General features: G+C 38.0%; 1 protein-coding gene across 1 annotated transcript in view; it reads left to right on the top strand.

Annotated features, from left to right (window-relative positions):
• Positions 1-20,789, top strand: part of sp4 (sp4 transcription factor) — a 55,657-nt gene extending 34,868 nt beyond the window's left edge. The window contains exons 4-6 of the mRNA XM_043689804.2: positions 767-1,004; positions 3,427-3,626; positions 18,296-20,789. Coding sequence (XP_043545739.2) covers positions 767-1,004; positions 3,427-3,626; positions 18,296-18,546 — 689 coding nt within the window. The 3' untranslated portion in view covers positions 18,547-20,789. The remainder of the gene's footprint in view (positions 1-766; positions 1,005-3,426; positions 3,627-18,295) is intronic.
• Positions 20,790-23,196: the final 2,407 nt, after the last annotated feature.

Raw genomic sequence — 23,196 nt, 5'->3', positions numbered from 1 at the left:
AAAGGGAAGAGAGAATGTGAATATAAGCTAAAAAGGTTGCAGTTGAAACAGAAGGTGTCAGATGCTGATGCGGGCTCTGGTGGTGAGATCCAGTAAGGAAATGCTGGCAGGTGGGACAAGATTAATTTTGGATATCTCGTCAGTGCAGAGGAGTTGGTCCGAAGGATCTGTTTCTGTGCTTATAACTCCGTGACTCATAGGGTCTGGTAGAGACCTTTAAAATAATTCAGTAAGGTAGAGGTAGAAACTCCTCTCTCACAGGGAACGGTTCAGAGCAAAGACTGCAGTTGCAAATAGATCTGGAGCATTGACAGCAGAAACGAAAGTGTTTATTCACACAAATGTGAAAATCTGGGGATAATATCCCCAAAAAACCTGACTGCTGAATGAAGTGAAATAGTTGATACTAATATTGTTAGCTCCTTGTGAAGTAATAGTATTGGTATGTCAGACAGAGAGATAAATGAATTGGGGTACATGTTGTCATGGATCTTTTTTTCCTTTTTTTGAAAAAAAAGACTCTAGGTATTGAATGACTGCCCCTGTCTTCTGGGTGTTCATTTCTATAAATTTAAAGGATATATTCATTGTAAGTCTGTTCTTGAAATTTGGATAATATCTAAGACAGTGTGTCAGTTTGCACAATTTAACAAGGAGGAATAAGTAGAAAAGGAGCTGTTCGAGGTTGACTGGGATGTTTTAACCACTTTCTTTTATGTACAGATCAAGTATGAAGAATAAGTTTACATGTAATACTGTCCCATAGGTCAACAGCAGACCCAGGATGGTGGCGATACAAAATGGCATCTGAAAGTACAGCCTGCAACTGTAACTCCTGTTACAGTGGCTGTTGGCAACATTGCCAATGCTACACTGGGCACTGTTAGCCCCAACAGCATCACACAAGTACAGCTCCAACCAGCTAGTGACCAGGATGTTCAGCCTGGAAAAAGGCTAAGGAGAGTTGCATGCTCATGCCCTAACTGTAGAGATGGAGAAGGGAGGTGAGTGATGAAATGAGAATTCTATCTTTTTTACCTTTTATTAATTCCTTTAATGAGTGAATTTCTAAAAGATTTATTATGTTATTTGTATATGGTGAGTGTTGTATTAAATATAGCACCAAAAGATCATTTTGGCATAGTGATCATTTGGCATAGTTTTTAAATGCTATGTTTTCAATTCTCTTTAAAACTCAACTTAAAAACTGCCATAAGTTTACTTTCCGTTTTGTGTGGTCCTTGTCATTAGCACTACAACCACTTTATCTCCCCTAAAGAAAAAGCTGAAGAATGCATACTCTGTACAGATACATGAGGTTACAATCAGATAAGACATGACTTTATTAAATTGTGAAGCAAACTAGCTCTTGTATTTGTAAATGATTGTAAATATTAATCTTGATTAAATGTAAGACATTTGAGCATCATCCATGCTAAACCCATTGCCCTGCACTTGGGCCATATCCTTCCAAATCTTTTCTATGCGCCTATTTGTCCAAATGCCTTTTAAATGTTAATGTACCCGGCAAACATTAGACCAACATTAAAGACTCATTGCTCAGAATCTGAAACATTTCAGAGTAGCGAACATAATTAACTTGGCTTCTGCCAAACTTTTGAAGTTAGAAATATGAACTAGCGAGATCATGAAATAATATAAACAAAGCTTATTATTTTTCAATATATGGGGTTGGAGGAAAATGTAAAACAGTGAGGACGAAGTTCAGGTACTAGATGTTCAAGTTTAAGATGAGCGGCTAGTGGGATAAAAGTTTTAGAAAATGTAAGGTGAGCTTGTTCCATCGCTGCAGAGCTGCAGTCAACACATTAAAGTACTGAAATCAATAACCAAGCATCAGATACAAGCCAGAGAAATTCTGCACAAACTGGCCAGAGCATGTTCATTCAGCACAGAACAGACCCTTTGGTCCAACGTGTCCATGCCAACCAGACATCCAAATCTGACCAAGTCCCATTTGCCAGCATCTGGCCCCTATCCATCAACGCTTCCTCATTCATATACCCTTTTAAATGTAATTATACCCACCACCACCACTTTCTCTGGTACCACTGAAGCATGAGACCTTGCTAAATGTCACAATTATTGCTCTTCAGCATTCTAATAAATAGCTATTTATCTCATGTGTTCAACAATATACTCAGGATAATTATTAAAAATTGACAATGCAGTCTAGTAGCAACATGCTAAAAGCTGAGGAGATAACTTGCATTCTTGCTGGGGGGGACCAAAGTTCAAATCCATTCTGGACTGGTTCCTGTAGGGGGCAGATTTAGCCACTTATTGTGTAAATATGCCATTGGTTGAAGCATGCCTGAGAATAGGTTCTTGCAATGCTCTGGATTAAAGCCAAAAGTGCCACCCATACATAGATCAGTATTTGAAATGAAGTTGAGAGAATATTTTGGGTGGATTTGCATCTCAACATATCTGTCCAATGATCTTTCCTGCTTTACTACCACAATCGTGTAGGTGTAAAGAAGATCCACTTTCAGGAAATGATATAAATAATCAAAATAAAAATTGAAAATGATTACATTTGATGCATTCGTAAATAGTTATGATTCTGCTGATGTTTATCAGGTTCTTTAATTTTAGAGTTCATCAATTTCTTCTTGAAATCCCATCATGTTCTACAAATATTCTCTTTGAATATATTCAGTAGATACTTGGAAACAGTTGATTAATTAAATAGCCAGTCCATTAAAAATCCACATTGAGCAGTTTGATTTATCACCTGTGTTGTTTTTATAGAATCCCTACAGTGTGAAAGTAGGCACTCTGAAGAGCATCCCATCCAGACACAGCCCCCCTACCACATCCTTGTAACCCTGCATTTCCCATGGTTAACTCACCTAGCCTGCACATCCCTGGACCCTATGTGAAATTTAGCATGGTCAATCCACCTAACCTGCATATTTTTGTACTGTGGGAGGAAACCTGAGCAGACATGGAGATTGAGAGGCTGGAGTCTAACCCAGGCCCCTGGTGCTGTGAGGAAGCAGTGCTAGTCACTGAGCCACTATAATGTTTACTACTTTATTATGGTTTGTTACCACTAACCTGAAATGGGTGGAAATTTTGCCCTGTCAAGGCACAGCAAGCACAAGGCTAGTTATTCAGTGTTTCTAGGTCCCAGCTGTACTAGCTGTAGTTCTCAGTGTCTCCTACTGAATGCATGACACACATTTGCTGGAACAACTGAACAGTTAGGAGTGCTATAGAAATCTTAATTCCATCCATTTTGAATCACTGTTGCTTCTAACACTTCAGCAATCTACTGAGAAAGAAACTATTTATACTTGGGTACTGCATTATTTTCACAAAGGATGACTAGCTTGCAAAAAATGTTGGTATGCTTTAATTTTTCTTTTGGAATCTTCCAATTCTGATTTGGTTAAATAGGAGTTCATCTGAACCAGGGAAGAAGAAACAGCACATTTGCCACATGGAGGGTTGTGGAAAAGTCTATGGGAAAACTTCTCACTTACGGGCACATCTTCGCTGGCACACTGGTGAGAGACCGTTTGTGTGCAACTGGCTGTTCTGTGGCAAACGTTTCACCCGGAGTGATGAATTACAGAGGCATAGAAGAACTCATACAGGTTAGTATAATAGACGTGTTTCAGTGCAAAAGGTTCTTCTGGTCTAGGTTCGTTTGGCAGAGGCTCTTCAAATGAGCACTATTATACAATGTCAGTCTTCTCCTTTTTGTCTCAAACTCTTGCACTTCCAATCAATCATCCCCAATGCTTTCTTGAATGCATCATTGAAAGACCACACTCTAGGCAGTGCATTCCACACCTAACTATTTGCTCTGAAAAGATTTTCTCCCCTCAATTTCTGCTTTTGCAAATAATTTCAAACCTGCATGCCCTTGTTCTGTATCCATTTAAAAATGGGAACAATTTCTCTCTGTCCAGTCCACTGGCAATTTTGAAAACTTCTATCAGATCTCCTCTTAGTTTGTTTTTTTAGCTTCACTGAGAACGAGCCTAACCTTTTAAATCGATGTTCATAACTGAAATCTTTCATCCATGATACCATTCTTGTAAATTGCTTCTGTGTTCTCTCCAGTTTGTTCACATCCTTTTTATTAAGTAGTACCCAGAACTGTGTGTAGTATTCCAGCTGAGGTCTAACAAGTACCTTGTCCAAGTTCAACACCATCTCTTTGAAAATAACGAATAGGAAAAGTCTTGAATATTAATTAAAGACCTAGGTATTAATCAGTGAATATTGCTATCAATAATCTGTTTTCAGCATTCAACCCTATGCTTCCTCCTTCTTTGGCTAATTCATTCTGTGGAATAATAGCTTGAAGTTATTAACCTGGCTTTCACTAATATCATCTCATAATCACCTAGCAGAAGATTAAAGAGTAAAGGTCTTTGTTACAGCACAAATAAAATAATACATATACCAGAGAGCCACTGGAAGCTCACGAACATCCCAGCTCAAACTTTGTTGTGAAAGTTCTGGGGTTAATTTTTTTTTTAAACAGTAATTATTTTTGCTACTTTACTCAAACTCAAAGCTAAATCAGATACAGCACTCCAATGCATAATATGCAGCAACCCCCTTGATCTAACATTTTAATCCTATTGCATTCTATGAATTCCTGTGGATTTCATTTAGAAACATCAATATACCTCTTGGAGTTTACTTCTTCAGTAATTTGGGGTGTTTTCTGTTGTGATAAATTTTTTGATTCACTACACAGCAATACCTAAAGTAACTACTTGTGTCTGAAGTTACTTGAAAGCTTCCTGAAACTTACATCTGATCTGATCATTCGTGTTTGAAAATATAAGCATGTGTATAGATATGTGTAGATCAGAGGAACATTGTCATCAAACAAAACCATTAGAAAAGCTTCAGTTGTTATCCAATGACAGTGGTGAAAAATCTTAGTTTAAAGAAATGTTGGATACTGATAGCACTTTTAAAACTTTACAGTATCATCTTGAATGCCAGCATGGAAGCTCTTGATGTTTGGTTTTCACTGACAAAATGATCAATCAGTTTGGTATTCATGAGTTAAATTGAAAGGTGTAAATTTTGTTGTAAAAAGTATTTTAATATCAAGTAATATTGTATTTTTAATCTATGTATCTGTATTTTTGAGGATGTTTGACTATTTAGTGTCAATTTTCCAAATGTATGCTGTCAATATGTCAGTAGATTCGCCAATTGTGGTTCAGTGAGCATTTAAAGTTCATGCATTGAACTTAAACTTTTATTCTTCTTCACTTTAGTTTAAGATAATACATCAAGCTATTTAATAAGTCAGGTGACCAAGTGCAAATCAGGGCGCAGGTAGCAAGATTTGAAATAAACTCTAGTTTCCCAAGGTTAGAATGTGAGGCACTAGTCAGGAGTACATTGGAGTTGTCTAGAGGAAATGAGGTATGGGTGAGGACTTCAGTAGGTGAAGTGATGAGGCAGGTGCAGTTGGGTGATGTCACAAAGATGGAAATAAGATATTTCAGCCATGGCATAAACTTGAAATTGGGAGTTCATCTTGGGTTCAACTGTGACATCAAGGTTGTGAACTGACTGACTATAAAATATTAAGTTTCTATTGTGAAATTAAATAGGTGGTTTATATTTTGGAACTTTTTGCACTGCCCTTTATTTTTACCAGTTTTGTCAGAATGGTTAAAGTATTCAACCAAAAATCAACAATTGCTCCAATAGTGCCACTATCTGTTCAGAATCTGAGAAGTCATGGAAGACTTAGTAAACTAAACACGTTTGATTGTTTGTTGAGAACCTGTGGGATCTAATATGCCCTTGACTATTGCTCTTGAGACAATATATCACATTCTCCTGTCTTAAACAGCTTGAATATGTCTAGCTACTGAAGGCTAGCTTTAAAGGAATTATTCATTTAAGAATTATTTTATGTGTAACACAGTTTTTAATTCCAGGCTATTTTACAAGGGCATCAGAAATTTAAGTGGTAGTGGTCTCTGCTTTATCACGTTGTAATAGTTCAAAATTTTCAAAGCCTGTTTTAATCATATGCTATTGCTGGTACTCGGATGTTGATAAATGTATTTAAATTGACTTTAAAGTACTTGTTTTAAAAGTGTCACCTGAAACATCCTCTCTGTTAACATTAAACACCTTGTGCTTTGAAGTGAGTAGTTGGTATCTGTTAACATTGATCCTTGTCCCCAAAAAGAATAACTTTTTTCCATATTATAACATGAACAAAAGCTTACACTCTCAAGGATTTCCTTATGCAATTTTACATTTGTTCAAGTTGAGAGAGGCTACCCTCACAAGATATTCCATACTTTTATCACTAATCTCAACAGTTTTCCCAGTTTATATCGATCTACAGTTCTGCTAACAATGATGCTATATTTGTCCACATCCCTAAACTGTTTTTTTCAAAAATGGCATTTAATGCAAACAAAGTTACCAGAAGTGAACACTTCAATGTCTTAGCAAAGACAAAATACCCTTTTTCCACAATGAACCATACGCTCCATAATGCTGTGGCACTGCCATTGTGCCAAATGGAATAGATTGAAAGCAAATTTAGCAACTCAAGATGGGGCATTTGTGAATGGCTGTGAATTAGAAACAGTAGAATTGTATTCCACTGCAGTCTGTAACAGCAAAGCCTAGCACCTATCTCATTTCCAATCAAGCCATGGAACCAAAAAGGAATATATCAAAGCTATTTAGGAGGACTGGGCATACCTAAGACTGAGGTGCCTACAATGTAAGGCTATATGCATGCTAAATCATGGATGTACTCCAAAATGCACACAACTAAGTGATCTCACAGCACCCAATCAGATCAATTCTGCAATTTCACCCCATCATTCATGAATGGTGGGCAATTAAATAACAAACCAGAAAAGAAGTCTTAGTTCCGGCAGAGTACATGAATGCAAAAAAAACTGAAGCTAAAGCATTTGCAACGATCATCAGCTAGAAGTGCTCAGAGAACTATTCATTGCAGTCTTGTGTAGAACAACACTGCATACAAGATGTAAGGTGAGAATGACTGCCCTTGACATCAAGGAAGCATTTGTGACTAAATGTAACAGTAGAGGGCCCTAATGGCATTGAGTCGATTGGAATCTGCATAGAATGGGTTTGTTACTGACCGCTATTTGGAGACAGATTTGCCATTTGTCATTGTGGTTGCAGCATGGTCAATTGTCTCAACCCCAGCACATCACTGCAGATATTACTCGGGAAAAGAAGTTGACGAATGTAGGATATTTTCCATCATGTCAGGAGTGGGGGTGTTCAGTTCCTTGTGCAACTCCTCATAACAAAAGTCTGTGCCCACATAGAGCAAGATTTGAACAACTTCTGAGATTAGGCTGATAAAATGGCAAAATATATTTGGACCCCACAAGTGCCGGGCAACAAGCATCTCCGACAACCAAGAATCCTGATCATCTCCCTGCTGACCTTCAGTTGTATTACTATCGATGAATTCTCCAACTGTCACCAGCCTTGGGGACTACCGTTGATCAGCAACATGAGTACTGTGACTGAAAGGGCGCAGTTCAAGGTCTGGGAATTCTGTGACAAGTAACTCAAATCCTGATTTTCCCAAAGCCTTGCCAATATCTAAAAGATACAAGTCAGGTATTTGATGCAATACCGTCTTCTTGTTTAGCTCTGACAACACTCGACTCCTGACAACATACAGGAAAAATCAGCTGACTTGATTGGCACCACATCCAGCATTTTAAACATTCGTTCATTCTCTCCACCATTGTGTATAGTACAAGATGTGTTGCAGTAACCTGCCAAAACATTATTAATGTTTCCCAACCCTGCAATCTCTACCATCTGGAAGGTACAGAGACAGCAGGCATATGAGAACAAGATGACTTCAGGTTCTCTGAAGTTCACACACTGTTCTGAGATGGAAATGCATCACAATTCCTACATTGTCACTAGATCAGAATCCTGAAACAGCCTTCCTAATAGGACCTTACATTTATCGAGACCCCATAGCACAATTGCTCAAGAAGGCTTCTTAAAAGGTGAGTAATAAAAGCTTTGCTGAGCATGTTCACTTGCATCCTATCAACAAATTTAAAATAAAACCAGTGACTTCAGGAGAGCATCCATTATTTGATGGAACAGATAAATGTTCTGTGAACACCTGAGAGAATTCAGGAAGCAATCTATTTGGAGAAGCATTCTTGTGATCCAAATGAAAAAAGCTTTTAAAACAAATTAGACATAGATGAAGGAAAGGAGTATCTTAAAATTTTGACTGTAATGTTCCCTAATTATTCCCCAATTGATCCAAATTGTGGCCATAGTTTTAGCTGAAACTGACAGAAACCACTAGCATTTGGGGTTAAATATAGAAATGGAGAAGTAACTTAGTGACCCTGCTACCCCTCAACAGATGGGCTGTTAAAGTGCCTGCACGTGGGAATTTGAAATCACTGAAGTGATGGGAGGTTCCTCTTTCGTACTGTATCAATTTTTAAACTCTGAAAAATCAGTGTTCTTCCTGTGAAGGGGAAGAATATTTGCCTGGGTGTTTAGCTATGTGCTTCTTCATAACTGCTTCAAAAAAAACACTTCTGACTTTGGAAAATTAAATATTTTATGTAATGTCAAATGACTCCATAATAGTGGTTTGTTTTTTAATATCTTTTGAAGCTTGTTTGATGTTTCAACTTGTATTTGAGCCTTACGTGTGCCAAACCTTATTTCACTCCTTGTAAAATTTGTAAAAAGTAAAGTATAATTAGTGCACACTACTATGTTTGTGAGAATTCTTCAGTTCAGAGCTTCCCTGATTGATGACATCGATATTGTTAGATACCTGGAGATCCCTTAATTTTGTGCCTGATTCAAATTGATGCCTGGAAAAATGACATCTGTGCCAGAAGTTGTCAGTCTTTCTCAGTCAAGGTTGATTTCCACATATAAAACAATCTGTCTTGCCCCTCGGACTGGATTTTGAAAACTGTATGAATCTTGATTGGAGGCAGGTGGGCAAGAGGTTGGCATTTGCAGCCTCCTTGCCAGTCTGCTGCTGTGGTCCAAACCATGCTTGAATGCGAATGACTTGGGATTGAATCAGCGACCGACCAGGAATGCGACCAATTGAGGTTCGTTATTGTTGAGGTCCTGATCCTTTAGCTGAAATCTTTGTGGGCAGCCCACATTTTCCTGGAACTTCTGCACATCATTAACAAAGCTTTGAAAATAACTGTGTCTGCTATGTTGTCCCTTTAGGATTCTGGCAAAGCAGTTGGAGAGTTTTAAGAGCCAAAGCTAGATTTGTCCATACTTGTCCCTCATAGTCTCCATCTCAGATCGCCAGCTGCCTTTTCTGCCAGAGTAGTGTTATAAAGTGACAAAATATGAAATACCAATTTTCATCTTCCATCATCTGCCTTTTATTACCTTTTGACTTTTCATGAAGAAATCTCTTTCTAAAACAAGCATTGACGTAAACCATACAGTTTCCTGAAGGGCTAATGCCCGAAACGTCGATTCTCCTGTTCCCTAGATGCTGCCTGACCTGCTGCGCTTCTCCAGCAACACATTTCTATCATCTGTAAACCATACAGTTACCTTGTCAAGTTGAGCCAAGCTGAAAATGTGTTGCTGGAAAAGCGCAGCAGGTCAGGCAGCATCCAAGGAGCAGGAGAATCGACGTTTTGGGCATGAGCCCTTCCTTATGAAGAAAGCCTAGGAACCCTCCAACCACGAGGGATGAACTCGGATTTCTCCAGTTTCCTCATTTCCCCTCCCCCCACCTTGTCTCTGTCCCAACCCTCGAACTCAGCACCACCTTCCTAACCTGCAATCATCTTCCTGACCTCTCCGCTCCCACCCCCACTCCGGCCTATCACCCTCACCTTAACCACCTTCCACCTATTGCATTTCCAACGCCCTTCCCCCAAGTCCCTCCTCCCTCCCTTTTATCCTAACCTGCTTGGCACACTTTCCTCATTCCTGAAGAAGGGCTCATGCCCAAAACGTCGATTCTCCTGCTCCTTGGATGCTGCCTGACCTGCTGCGCTTTTCCAGCAACACATTTTCAGCTCTGATCTCCATCATCTGCAGTCCTCACTTTCTCCAAGTTGAGCCAAGCTCATGAAACCAATGTAGAGAGGTGTAAAAAAAAAACTTAGTGGTTAGCACTGCTGCCTCGCAGCGCCAGAGACCCGGGTTCAATTCCCGACTCAGGCGACTGACTGTGTGGAGTTTGCACGTTCTCCCCGTGTCTGCGTGGGTTTCCTCCGGGTGCTCCGGTTTCCTCCCACAGTCCAAAGATGTGCAGGGTCAGGTGAATTGGCCATGCTAAATTGCCCGTAGTGTTAGGTATAGGGGTAAATGTAGGGGTATGGGTGGGTTGCGCTTCGGCGGGTCGGTGTGGACTTGTTGGGCCGAAGGGCCTGTTTCCATACTGTAATGTAATCTAATCTAATCTAAAAATCTATTTTTAATTTTAGTGTTTCTCACAATATAACAAAAGTTGCCTGCACAGTGTAGAGCTTGAGACTGCTAATCCATACATGAGAATGGGCAAATGAGCTGTATTTCAAGAAAACAGCTTTGGGCAGAGCTGAGAACAATTTGTTACATAATTGGAAGACATTATTTCATCCTCTGTCTTTCTGTCTGTTTTGTGCTCTCGCTGTTTCTCTTTTCATACCCTACCCCCAGCAGCACCCAAAGATAAAGCTAATTGGAGAAAAATCTATTCTTTGTCAATTAGAGAATATTTACAGATTTTGCCATTGTTGAGATTACAAGACACCCTTGAACCAGCTGTCATCTCAGTTTGCACCTAATATCTCAAGAACTAAAGGGTTCTTTTGAACCACTAGTCTTTCTTTTGCACTAGATGTACTTCACTTTTAAACTTTACACCTAAATTTGTGTGTTTGATGTTGCAGTTTAGTTGCAGTTTATTTTTTCTTTGGATTATTGGTTAAGTAAGGACATGTGTTGCTGGAAAAGCGCAGCAGGTCAGGCAGCATCCAGGGAACAGGAGAATCTACGTTTCGGGCATAAGCCCCCGAAACGTCAATTCTCCTGTTCCCTGGATGCTGCCTGACCTGCTGCGCTTTTCCAGCAACACATTTCCAGCTCTGATCTCCAGCATTTGCAGACCTCACTTTCTCCTCATTAGTTAAGTAAGCCTAGTATTTCACTCCTTTTAGTTTTGATATAGTGGAGTATGTTTTAATTAGAAATTACTAAAATAGATATAAATATTTGTGTTCAACCAAGGGCATATTAAAAGGCATGATTCTGCCTGACCTGTGCTTTCCCAGCAATGCACTCTTGACTCTGATTTCTAGCATCTGCAGTCCTTACTCTCTCCATATAGAAAGGCAGCCAGTTTACCTTTACTCATTTCCTTGGAGTGCAGGTTCATAGCTCCTTGAAAGTGGAGTCGCAGGTAGATAGGATAGTGAAGAAGGGTTTGGTATGCTTTCCTTTATTGGTCAGAGTATTGAGTATAGGAGTTGGGAGGTCATGTTGCGGCTGTACGTGACATTGGTTAGGCCACTGTTGGAATATTGCGTGCAATTCTGGTCTCCTTCCTATCGGAAAGATGTTGTGAAACTGGAAAGGGTTCAGAAAATATTTACAAAGATGTTGCCAGGGTTGGAGGATCTGAGCTACAGGGAGAGGCTGAACAGGCTGGGGCTGTTTTCCCTGGAGCGTTGGAGGCTGAGGGGTGAATTACAAGGGGCATGGATAGGATAAATAGACAAAGTCTTTTCCCTGGGGAGTCCAGAACTAGAGGGCATAGGTTTAGGGTGAGAGGGGAAAGATATAAAAGAGATCTAAGGGGCAACTTTTTCACGCAGAGGGTGGTAAGTGTATGAAATGAGCTGCCAGAGGAAGTGGTGGAGGCTGGTACAATTGCAACATTTGAGGCATTTGGATGGGTATATGAGTAGGAAGGGTTTGGAGGGATATGGGCTGGGTGCTGGCAGGTGGGACTAGATTGGGTTGGGATATCTGGTCGGCATGGACAGGTTGGACCGAAGGGTCTGTTTCCGTGCTGTACATCTCTATGACTCTATAATAGTGAAGCTCGTCCCATCAGGCTTCTAACGGGAATAGCGGGCCATCCATGATTGTTCGGATGGCTAGCTCACTTCCTGGAATTTAGTTGAAAACTTTGAAAATGCCCATTGGTTCACCTAAGTCACATTCATTCTTTGTTCCCGAACCCTGATTGAAATGCCACTTCTTCTGTTCTGAACTGCTGTGATTTAGATATGAGTCTTGATATGTTATTTCAGTTTTGTTTATTTACAAGCATTTCTGAAAGATCATTTCACCTCATTTGAGTTGTTCCCCATGAGCAAAAACATTTTGTAGACAAGGACTTTTACTACTCATCTCAAAAGAATATGTGGAAGTTAAACATAATGTAGGCATGGTATTCCTCTGTATTTTAAGTCCGTTTTGGAGTAAACAGTATTACTGTTGGAAGCTATCATGAAAAGTGTCACTAGGAGTTGCACTAGTTGACCAAAATGAGTTATAACACAAGATAGACTATCCTATCCTAGAAATTTAGTTTAGGGGAACAAAACAATAACTTTTACCATAACTGTCTGCTGTTCTTCAACATTCAAATATTTCAGTGAGCAAGTTCGTCAGTAAATGTTCTATCCAGTGAACTATGGAATTCATTTTTAGGAACTGGTCTCCAGATCAGCTAAGTTCTAATCATTGTGAATAGCACAGACTCGACAATTCAAATAGTATTGTTTGTATTAATTAAGGGTGTATTTTTAGGCTTGATTTTACTACCAACTTTCTCTGTGCATTTTAAAAAAAGACTATCCTAATTTGTATTGCTATTTTGTATTGCTCTCTTGGAAGCTATGAAACTAAGTGTTAGCTTTCTTGAAAGGAACAGCTGCTGTTGACAAGACCTTATTTCTAGCCTTGATGAAACCCCATTAATGTTGAAAAATTCTCTACAGGTTGCATTGATCTGAACTGCATAGATTTTGGTTTGGATCTTGCGTATATGTTGTACAGAATAAAACTACCAAGTAAGTATCCTAAAATTTAAAAGATTCCTGTTTTAAAGTAAAGGATATTGGTTAGATGATGGAGGATAATTTGTCGATAATAAAAATGAAGCTTGTGTAGTTTGCTTGTCAAATGAAATGGTGTTAAGAATTCTCCAGGTAATTTACTATGGGCTATTTTGTAGTATTTCAACTTTTCCCTGTGGAATGACAAATTCTGTAGCACGCATTTAGACAAAACTAGGGGTGTATCACAGCTGGGGCAGCAGGTAATTAGTTTGGCTACACCTGGGTTGCAGTGGAATGACAGCAGGTTGCTCACTCTGACAGCAAACTAGTGACCCCTACTGGAAGTCTGTAAGTAGGAATGTAGTGATAATATTGAGCTGCAGCTGTGTCAGCTTTAAGTCACAGGACTCCAAGACTTGAAAATGAAAATAAAAACTGACTCTGCATTGTCACATTTAAGGAGTGTTGCACTATTGGAGGCACAATCTTTTGGATGAGTTTAATTTTGAATGGGTGTCAAATCAGTTAGAGAAAGAGAGGAAAAAGGAGACAAAAGGGCAAAGTGATTTTCTATAGTTAACTTTTTTATATAGAAACTCCAGCAGATAAAGCCTACAGGAATTGGGTTTCACATTATAATAGTCAACTTCCATTGCCAGCGGTATTAATTGGCAGTAATTATCATCTCAAAAGGTAGGATTACTACTTATGATAATACTTCACTTTCTATAGAGTTTTGTTAGTATGCTAACTAGCTTCCGAAGTTGTACCCTCTCTCAGCTTGAGTTTATTGGAGCGTGTTGATCGATATTGGCTCCTAGTTAAACAGCTTAATTTTGACCACCTTGCCCTTGTTTACAGATTACTCCATCACATAACCTGACCCTGTGTCTCTCATCTCCTGTAGCTATACTGCATAACTTTCCAATTTATTTGGACTGTTACAGTTCTGGCCTTTTTGAGCATTCTGCATTTTTATTTCTCCGCCATCGGCAGTTCTAATATCTGCGATTCCTTGCACCTATTCATCCATTAAACTTTTGCCTCTCTCTCTCTTTTTAAGGTGTTATTTCAAACCACCACTGAAACTGAGCAGCTGACCTGGTGTCCTATTTTGTTTGGCAGTGCTCTTACGAAGTGTCTTGATATGTTTTATCATTTTTAATGATATGATTAGTTTGTTGATCACCATGTATTAACAAACTTTACAGCATTCAGTACATTTCAGTGGTGACTTGCACAGTAAGTTTGGAGAATCTAATAGTAGAGTCGTGCAACTCGGACAGCAACTTTTGGATTCGAGTTTAACTATGCATCTGGTGCCTGAAGTTAAGATTTGTGAACCAATGATGGTGACTACGGATAGCGCCTCTGTTATTTCTGTAAGAAAATCTGAACCAACGCACCCCAGTACCAATTAAGATATTTGAGATTTATAAATGAGGGAATAAATATTCTGCATTTAACCTGAAAGTTCACTGAGAGATTGTATTTTTAATGTGAACGTGGAGCATTATTTCTGATCCAGATTAGCAGCAGTATTTTGTTTTTGTTCCAGTTTAGACCGTTGATTTGCCTTTCTACAATAATGAATCTGAGTTGCATTCTGATCTAGTTATGCTGACATACATTTGTAACTTTTTGATTGTGTACAATACTTGCTTGAATCAACCTGGTGAATGGATCATCATGCCTGTGGCATTTTGCCCAGAATGCTTTACATCTGAAATGAAGTGTAGTAAATTATTAATCTGTTTTCAGAGCACAGCATTCAAAACGCAGTCCTATTTTAATTGGCTGGCGTTAGCTGATGGTTAGACTTGGTAATGCTATAGTAACTATGTTAAATGTGTCTCCAAATAGTAAAGCGTTGTCCGATAGCAGCAGAATTCGTTTGTCCTTAGGATTTGATCTTTAAATTAGAATTTTGTTTTCTGGTATTCAAACATGTATAAACCTAAATATAAACCAAAACGTTAATTAGAATAGTTGAATTGGTAAAATGTTTCACATACAAATTATATAATTTTTCAGTGGGTTGGCAGAGAATCAAACAATTGCAATTATTTTAATCAACCAGTTTGGACATGTTTTTAAACACCTGTGGTGCAGGTGAAACTTGAACCCAGATCTATTGTCCCAGCGACAGGGTCATTACTGCTCACTGCAAGGGATTTACAAAGATTTCATTGTAAATCTGTGGTTTTAGCACACAATTTCCACCCTTTCCCTGTCTGAGGCAACCTCCCCAATAAGAGTTAAAATCTCAGCTCCTCTTTCAACTAAACCATTCAGACATATTATGACACATCTCTGGGACAGGTAGAACAATTTTTGGTGTAATAATTAATTGCTTTTAGAATTGATTTTATTGAAATGGTTGAACTTCTATGTACATTAACTAAAGGTGATTCAGTTAAATGGGCAACTTTATTTCCTATCTTGTACAGCACTTTTCATTGAATCCTGTTTCCAATTCCGTTTTGACTATTGTACATGATCAAAAGCTACCCAGTAAATGCAGGACTATATCTGAGCAACTAAATAAAATATATATAGTAATATTTTCTTTGTACTGGTGAGTGAGGCAGATATTAAACATGAATGGATGACTTTTTTAACTGCTTGAAATAGAATTAATTTATAGCACAACCCAAATTAAGTGCAAATTCATCTTGTGAACTAAACATTTTGATTTTATCTAGAAGGATGATAGTGATCAAAGGGATTTGGAAATGCATTGGTGCTGAATTACAACTAAATATTCTTTTTCGTTTGCTCCAAGCCTGCAAGGGACTTCCTTTAGTCATTTATTTTTGTAATGTAAGGTTGGGAATGCTGTGTTCAGAGTTGATGTGAAAGGAATGCAGTGTAAAAGTTGGGAATTTGTTGAGTCTCAAATTGAAATTTTATTTAATATTTTGAAATTAATTTTAGTTTGCAGTTTCTCTCTATCTTATTTAGTAGTTGACAGTTGTTTGTCAGCTGTAGGTAATTGCTTGGATAGCTGTTAATTACTTTGAGCACAAAACTGAATCGGCAATTGAAACTCATCTGCCCCAAGTATGACTGTCATTGATTGTAAGATTGTAAATCAGACATTGAGAGAATCAAGAGGAGATTTAGTATCTCGATTATTTTGCTCTGCCTCAGTTGCACTGCATGGAGAGGTACAAGTCCAGAATGGGCCAGTTGGATAATTAATGTAGAGAAAGCTACTTATGAGGATAAAGGCAAAGACTATTGGAAGGATAGCAGAATGCAGACTATAGTATCTGGAAGGAGACTAAAGAGAAATATGTTAATGTGATAGTTACAGGGCATTGTTTCTTTCCTATGCTTTATTCTCTGAATGTGGGAAACAAAAATGTTGGAGAAGTGGACAGTGCGGAAGAGTGTTACAGGTTGCAGGGGGACTTGGATAAACTGCAGAATTGGGCTGAGGTGGCAAATGGAGTTCAATGCAGCTAAATGTGAGGTGATGCACTTTGGGAAGAATAACAGGAAGGCAGAGTACTGGGTCGATGGAAAGATTCTTGGTAGTGTGAATGTGCAGAGGGATCTTGGAGTCCATGTGCATAGATCCCTGAAAGTTGCCACCCAGGTGGATAGTGCTGTCAAGAAGGCATAGGGTGTGTTTATTTTCATTCGTAGAGGGATTAAGTTGCGGAGCTGCAATACCATGCTGCAACTACAAAATGCTGGTGAGGCCACACTTGGGATATTGTGTGCAGTTCTGGTCCCCATATTTCGGGAAGGATGTGGAAGCATTGGAAAAGGTGCAGAGGAGATTTACCAGGCTGTTGCCTGGTCTGGAGGGGAGTCTTATGAAGAAAGGCTGAGAGACTTGAACCTGTTCTCATTGGCAAGAAAAGGCTAAGGGGGGGATTTGATAGAGACATACAAGATGATCAGAGGATTAGATAGGGTAGACAGTGAAGTCTTTTTCCTTGGATGATTACTTCAGCATGTACGAGGAGGCATAACTACGAATTGAGGGGTGATAGATTTAAGACAGTTGTCAGAGGCAGGTTCTTTATGCAGAGAGTGGTAAGGGCATGGAATGCACTACCTGCTAATGTAGTCAACTCAGCCACATTAGGAGATTTAAACAATGCTTAGATAAGCACATGGATGATTTTGGGATAGTGTAGGGGACGAGCTGAGAATAGTTCACAGGTCGGCGCAACATCGAGGGCCGAAGGACCTGTTCTAAAGCTAACAACTTACATTTAGTTTGGCTACTATTCCAAAGGAAATAAACTAGTCATCTAAACACTTTTATTTTTCCCCTAAAAGCAAAAGTTAGAATCCCATATTCCTCAGGAAATTCAGCATCAGAAACATCGCCACAGCTGCTGAGGGTTTCTAACACTTATTCTTTTTAAAATCTTTGCACACACCTGGCGAGAGAAATCCTGAAATGAGAGAGTGGCTTATTTCTGTCCAGTCTAATTTTCTAATAAACCACCTGGAAAGACTGGAGAAATGAGTTTGAATAAACTTCACCTTTTTTACTTTATATATAGTAGGTAGACCTGAAACTATGTGGGCATGTTTGATGGTGTTTGTATTTATTTGAAACCTTTGCTGTTGACCTGATGTGACTGGGGTATTGGATTCATGTTGCCTCTACTCCATAGGATTTAGGATCAAGATTAAACCATTCAGCCTTTTGAACCTACTCTGCAATAAGGTTATGGTTGCTCTGATTGTGGTCCCAATCCCACTTTCCTGAATGGCCCACCCGGAATGTTTTTTGATATAAATTTGTCGTGGAAAATTGTCAGCACTGTAAAATGTCCACCAAGATGCCTCCCTTTTTTAATAAAAAAAATCTCTTGTTAATGTTCCACAACCCAGTGGAAATAATCATGGACTTATACGCATTGCAGGATATAATCCCAAAAATTCCAGATCACAGCATAAAAACAAAAATAATTTATTTTGCATCAGTCAGTAGAAACCTGTGGCCTTGCTTATAAATAATGGAGAATCGGAATCCACCCGTTTGGCAAGGTGCAACTGTTTTGTACTGTACAAAATGGAGTTGATGGTTAATAGTTTTAAATCTTTAAAAGTGAAAACCAAGAACCCAAGAATTGAAACATTAACAAGCCTGTATGGTTGAAATATGAATACTTGTATTCTCTCAGGTACATGACCTGCCAAACAAGACTTGTGTGTATTTTACTGTGAGACACATTATTCAGATGTTTTTCTATTTACCTTGCTTTCAGGTGAAAAGAAGTTCTCCTGCCCAGAGTGCTCAAAGCGGTTTATGCGGAGTGATCATCTTTCAAAGCATGTCAAAACCCACCAGAACAAGAAAGGTGCTGCTGTTGTCCAAAGTGTTGGGAACGCCTCACCAGACATGGAGGCATCTGTGGCAGAAGTTCTCGTGTCTCCCAGAATAGTCGCTATAACAACTGCCCCCCAGGATTCCAGTCCAACAATGCCAGCCATGGCAAATAGCATAGATGAATATTGATATCTTTAACATGCAGCAGTCTAGATACAGCACTTATCGATTTATTTCAAAGAAGTAGGAAACAATATTAAGAATCTAGAAGGGTGTTGGTTTGGTGGAAACAACAATTAGATTGCAATTCATAACCTGTTACATGGATTTGGATTTAACATTTTAACTGAATTAAGTAGCAATATGCACAATAGCTATTTAGCACCTGTCGTTTATTAAATTTGAGTATTAAATTTAACAATCTGTAACAGTTTACCATTGTTTATTAAAATGCCATTGTTAAGATAATCCCTCTTGGAAACAAAATTGTTTGTTTGACACTATCCAAAATAAGTCTGTCAATTATGCTTTTTGTTTTTAATTGTGCAATCTTAAATAACAGACTTCTATTAATTATAGAGAGCTCTTTGCAGAGAATTCCATTTAAAAACAGTGAAGATCTCCACTAAGCTTCTTTATATCATCGTCTTGGCCAGATCATTTCTAATGGTCACAATTTAGTAACCATGCTGATTATTCAAAAATCACTGATTTTTTTTTTTTCTTTTCAAAATAAAAATCAGTTTTTCAACTCCATCTCCTCAGTGGATGACAATCGAAATTTTAAAATAATTGTATACTAGAACCATTTGCTTTAACAGGTAACCAAATTACAATGAATATATGTGAAATAAGTGGAACCAGAACATTGGTAAGTGACTGCAATAATGTGGAGAGGCTTAAAGTGATTCTATTTTGATTAAACCTCTCTGTAAGGAGGAAGATTTTATTCCAAGTTTTATTCACATGTGGAATAGATCTCAACTTGTAGTTAACATTTAATTGTGATGAGCGTTTTTGTAGAAATCTGATGTCTGCAGCTGTTTAGTTATTGGAATAGCTTTCTAGGATCCTAATTGTTGAAAGCTGTCAGTTAAGGGGAATGTTTGGTTACAGGGTGGCAATTACAACTCCCTTGGATGTCTAAAAAGAAAACTACTTCTATTTTTCTTTTCTTGTGTAAAATACTTGTTTTACAAATGTTTTCAATTAAACTTCTGCATGTTTTTTATTCCTATACTGACTTTTTTCATTGTTTAGGCATAAACTTGTTTGTTTCTTAAAACATTTTCATGGACCAGTTAAATGTTGCTAGCCCAGTGAGAGAGTTTTTGTCCAACCTTTACATATTGGCTTTTATGTGTCTGTCTTTTTTTTTGCTCCTTAGCTCAATCTTTTAGGAATCATAAATAATATAAAGAATCTCATTTTCATAAAGCTATCCTTGCTAGAGCTGTCTCCTGGAGATAGACTAGGCACTGATTTGATCTAGTGTCTCAGGAAATCTCCTCTTGAAGACTGTGTTTCAGTGCTCATTCCTTTTTGTACAAATATGTTTATACCACCGAGTTATTCGTGTATTTTGTTGGTCTTAATCCTTGGTACAGCTATATAAAATTATGACATATGTATAGTTCTATAAATGGTCAATGTTGCCATTAGTAAGATTTGCAGTTCCCCGCCACCTCCCCCCCCGTGCCCCCCCCTCCACCCACTGTAAGTTGTTGTCTTGTTGCAAGTGGACATGGCTGTAGAAAATTACAGTTCTGAAATTTGCATCTTGATTATTATTTATCACAAGTATTATTTACTTGCAAATTGTGTGCGAGGCCAGAAATGAATGGGATGTATTTGTAGGTGCAAGTAAATTTGTCCTTTTGGGAAGCAGTAAAATATAAAATTATATATATATAGATTTTCATCAATATAGTCATTAACTACCGTATTGTGATTATAGTTTGTTTCTGGCCTTGCAAATTACTTTTACTTTAACTTATGTCTGATTCCATTTGTGGTTATAATCATGCATGTAATGATTAAAAAGAAATAATTGCCCATCAAACTAAATTCTAAGTAACTTACAGATGTTTAAGAGTAAAAAGTACACAATGTGTGTAAAAATATTAAGAGGGAATATTGTTGGTAGTGTTTAGGGAAAAATAAATTTTGGTTTTGAATATCAGACTTTCTACAACAAAATTATTAACCTGAATATTTTGTTACAATAATTCACTTGTAAATCTTTTTTTAAAATGTGTTTTCCTGGCATCATAAACTTTTAATAATGGATTCTGCCAGAATGGCCTTAAAGGCACAATTTGTTCACATTTTTATAATGCAAATTTGTATAAAAGAGTGCATTTTGTGGTGAAAGTGTTTTTTCACCTGCAGCAGAAAACTGAACTTGTCCATTAAAATATCCTTTAAGTTGAGATGATTGTGCTTGTTGTTTTATTAATTAAATATTCTACATCATAGTTTTCTTATAGGATGGGAAATTTAGTAAAAAAAAACTTGATATTTTCTTACCATTTTGATTTATCATGAAAAAGTAAATTACTTTCGAATGACAAACAAAACATTTCTTGAGGAAAAACTGTTTTGCTTACCTCAGCAGCAAGGCCTGCAATATAAAATGTAATCTAGGGTAACTCTAACTATTGAAATAAAATAATAGAATAGAAATAATTCAAAATATATTCTATACATGTCCTGCATGTTCATGATACGGTAACTGTTAGAAGTTTCTAAAATTCCTTTTCTCGGTTTGTATGACGTTTTTGAAGTTAGTTTTGAGTAATGTTACCTTTTGTTCTGTAATTACCACCACCTCTATTTGATTGTGACTTAATGCTGCAACATCAGGGGTGGGTTAAATATGTTCTCTAATCCCCACTGATACTTTGTGTGACTGGATGCAATGAAGGCAATAATGCTGTCAGATTTCTCCTTCCACTAGCACCCTGTTCTGACCATTCCATCATTCTGCTCAATGCAGACTGACCATTTTTGAACTTGAATCAGAGTACTTCTCCATAGTATTGCTTCTGATCATGATACCTTTTTTACTTTGCTTCTCATTTATGTAGTGTGGTTGAGTTTTATTTTTGCTCATCCTCGTCAAGTGCAACTTCTCTTTAAAGTAATTTGTAGGCATAACCAGATTCGCAATACTTCGTAGCATGGTAAAAAATTTTACATTTTCTTGTTTAAAATTGCCTGTAGACATTGCAATGTTCAGGTGTAGCAACTGTATTCCCCATCATTAAAATTTAGATCTAACTTGAGATTTGAGTGAGTTGTCATTTATAAATTCTGAAGACATTTACATCGAATATACAGCACGCAAACAGTCATACCCAGTTTTAGATTTCTTCAACAAATTTCTCCATATATATCTTGCCCAACCCATGCAATGTTTTTAAGATTGCAATCCTTCCTGAAGGACGAAAAGGCCCCAACTTGGCAATATTTTTCAATACCTGTAATCCCACAGTTGTACTATTGTTGTAACTTTTTTGGCGGTTCATCTGGTGTTTCTAAGCCCTTTTATATATTGAAAACAAAATGTGGACATTATCTATAGGCTTACCAGGATCTTGTACAAATTCAAAATGGTCACTTGGAAATTTTATATCTCTAAATAGAAGCAAGTGCTCTGTGCCACTTCTCTCATTGTGTTGCTGAACTGACATACTGCTTTTTACACTCTCATATCTATTATCCAGCTTTAACCAGATTGTGACTTCAGTATCATATTGAGATGAGTTTCCGATCACACATTTGTACCATCAAAAAGATTACTTACTTCCATCTTCATTATATTATCCAATTCTACCCTGCTAAATGTTCATAATTAGGCAGTGCTGCCTGTTCAGTGCAATTCTGCGCACTGCTGCAAGTCCTCCCTCTGTCCAGTTTCTGAAGTCCAGCCATCTAGTTTTCACTGACCTGGCCTATAATTAATGTTTCATCTATTGAGAATTGCAGAAGATTACTCCAACTTTTAAGGATGCTTCTGCATGAAATGTTACCCTAATGCTTTCTATTACTTCATCAGAATGTTTGAACATGACTTTCACAATCATTACTCTTGTAATATTTTCTGTTCTATTTTGACATACTGATGTATTCAATCGGAATTTGTTTTCCATTCCAGTCATTGACTTCCCCTCTGGTTGTCACATTCTGACTAATGTAAGGGTTAAATAGAATGTAAGCTGCATTGTCTGACTGACTGACTGAGCCTTCACTGGAATGAGACTGAGAAAGTCACTGGCAATTTGGGACAGAGCGAAAGAACTGTTTTAATGAAGGTATACTCCAAGAAAGTGTCTGAAGTGAGAGGTGAGTGGGAGAGAAAATGAGATATGAATAGGAGCCTGATGGTACTGAAACCAGCAGTCAAGTCTCTTCGTTTTTTCTCTTTCTCTCCCTTGCGCTCTCTCTTGTTCCCTCAGCTTGTTGAGTTTTCATAATGAGCTTCTACTTAATTTAAAGGTAACAGACTTTTTCGTAAGATGACTGATCTGAAGTGCCCAGTGGAGAGGCCATGCTGTGTAAGTACAGTGTCATGGACCTATCCATGTTCCCCAAACACCGCTGCAGGACACCTCCAGCGGTACAGGCTTGAGTTTGAGGTTTCTGAACTTGAGAAGCAGCAAGGTTTACTGTTGTGCATCCACAAGAACTATAGAAGCTATATGTGAATGTCACATATAAGGTGTTGGTCAGACTGCAGATTAGAACTGTACAGACAAAGAGAAAGGGTAACTACCAGGCAAATAAAGCAGGAATCTGATTCTGACCCTTGCTATTTGGTAATCCATTTTGTAAACT

Source organism: Chiloscyllium plagiosum, unplaced genomic scaffold, assembly GCF_037043375.1.
Source record: "Chiloscyllium plagiosum isolate Xiang-an unplaced genomic scaffold, Cpla_swu_hap1 HiC_scaffold_5, whole genome shotgun sequence".
In the NCBI taxonomy this organism is placed as follows: Eukaryota; Metazoa; Chordata; class Chondrichthyes; order Orectolobiformes; family Hemiscylliidae; genus Chiloscyllium; species Chiloscyllium plagiosum.
The sequence above is the reverse complement of the archived record's forward strand: the minus strand, read 5'-3'. Positions and strand labels throughout refer to the sequence as shown.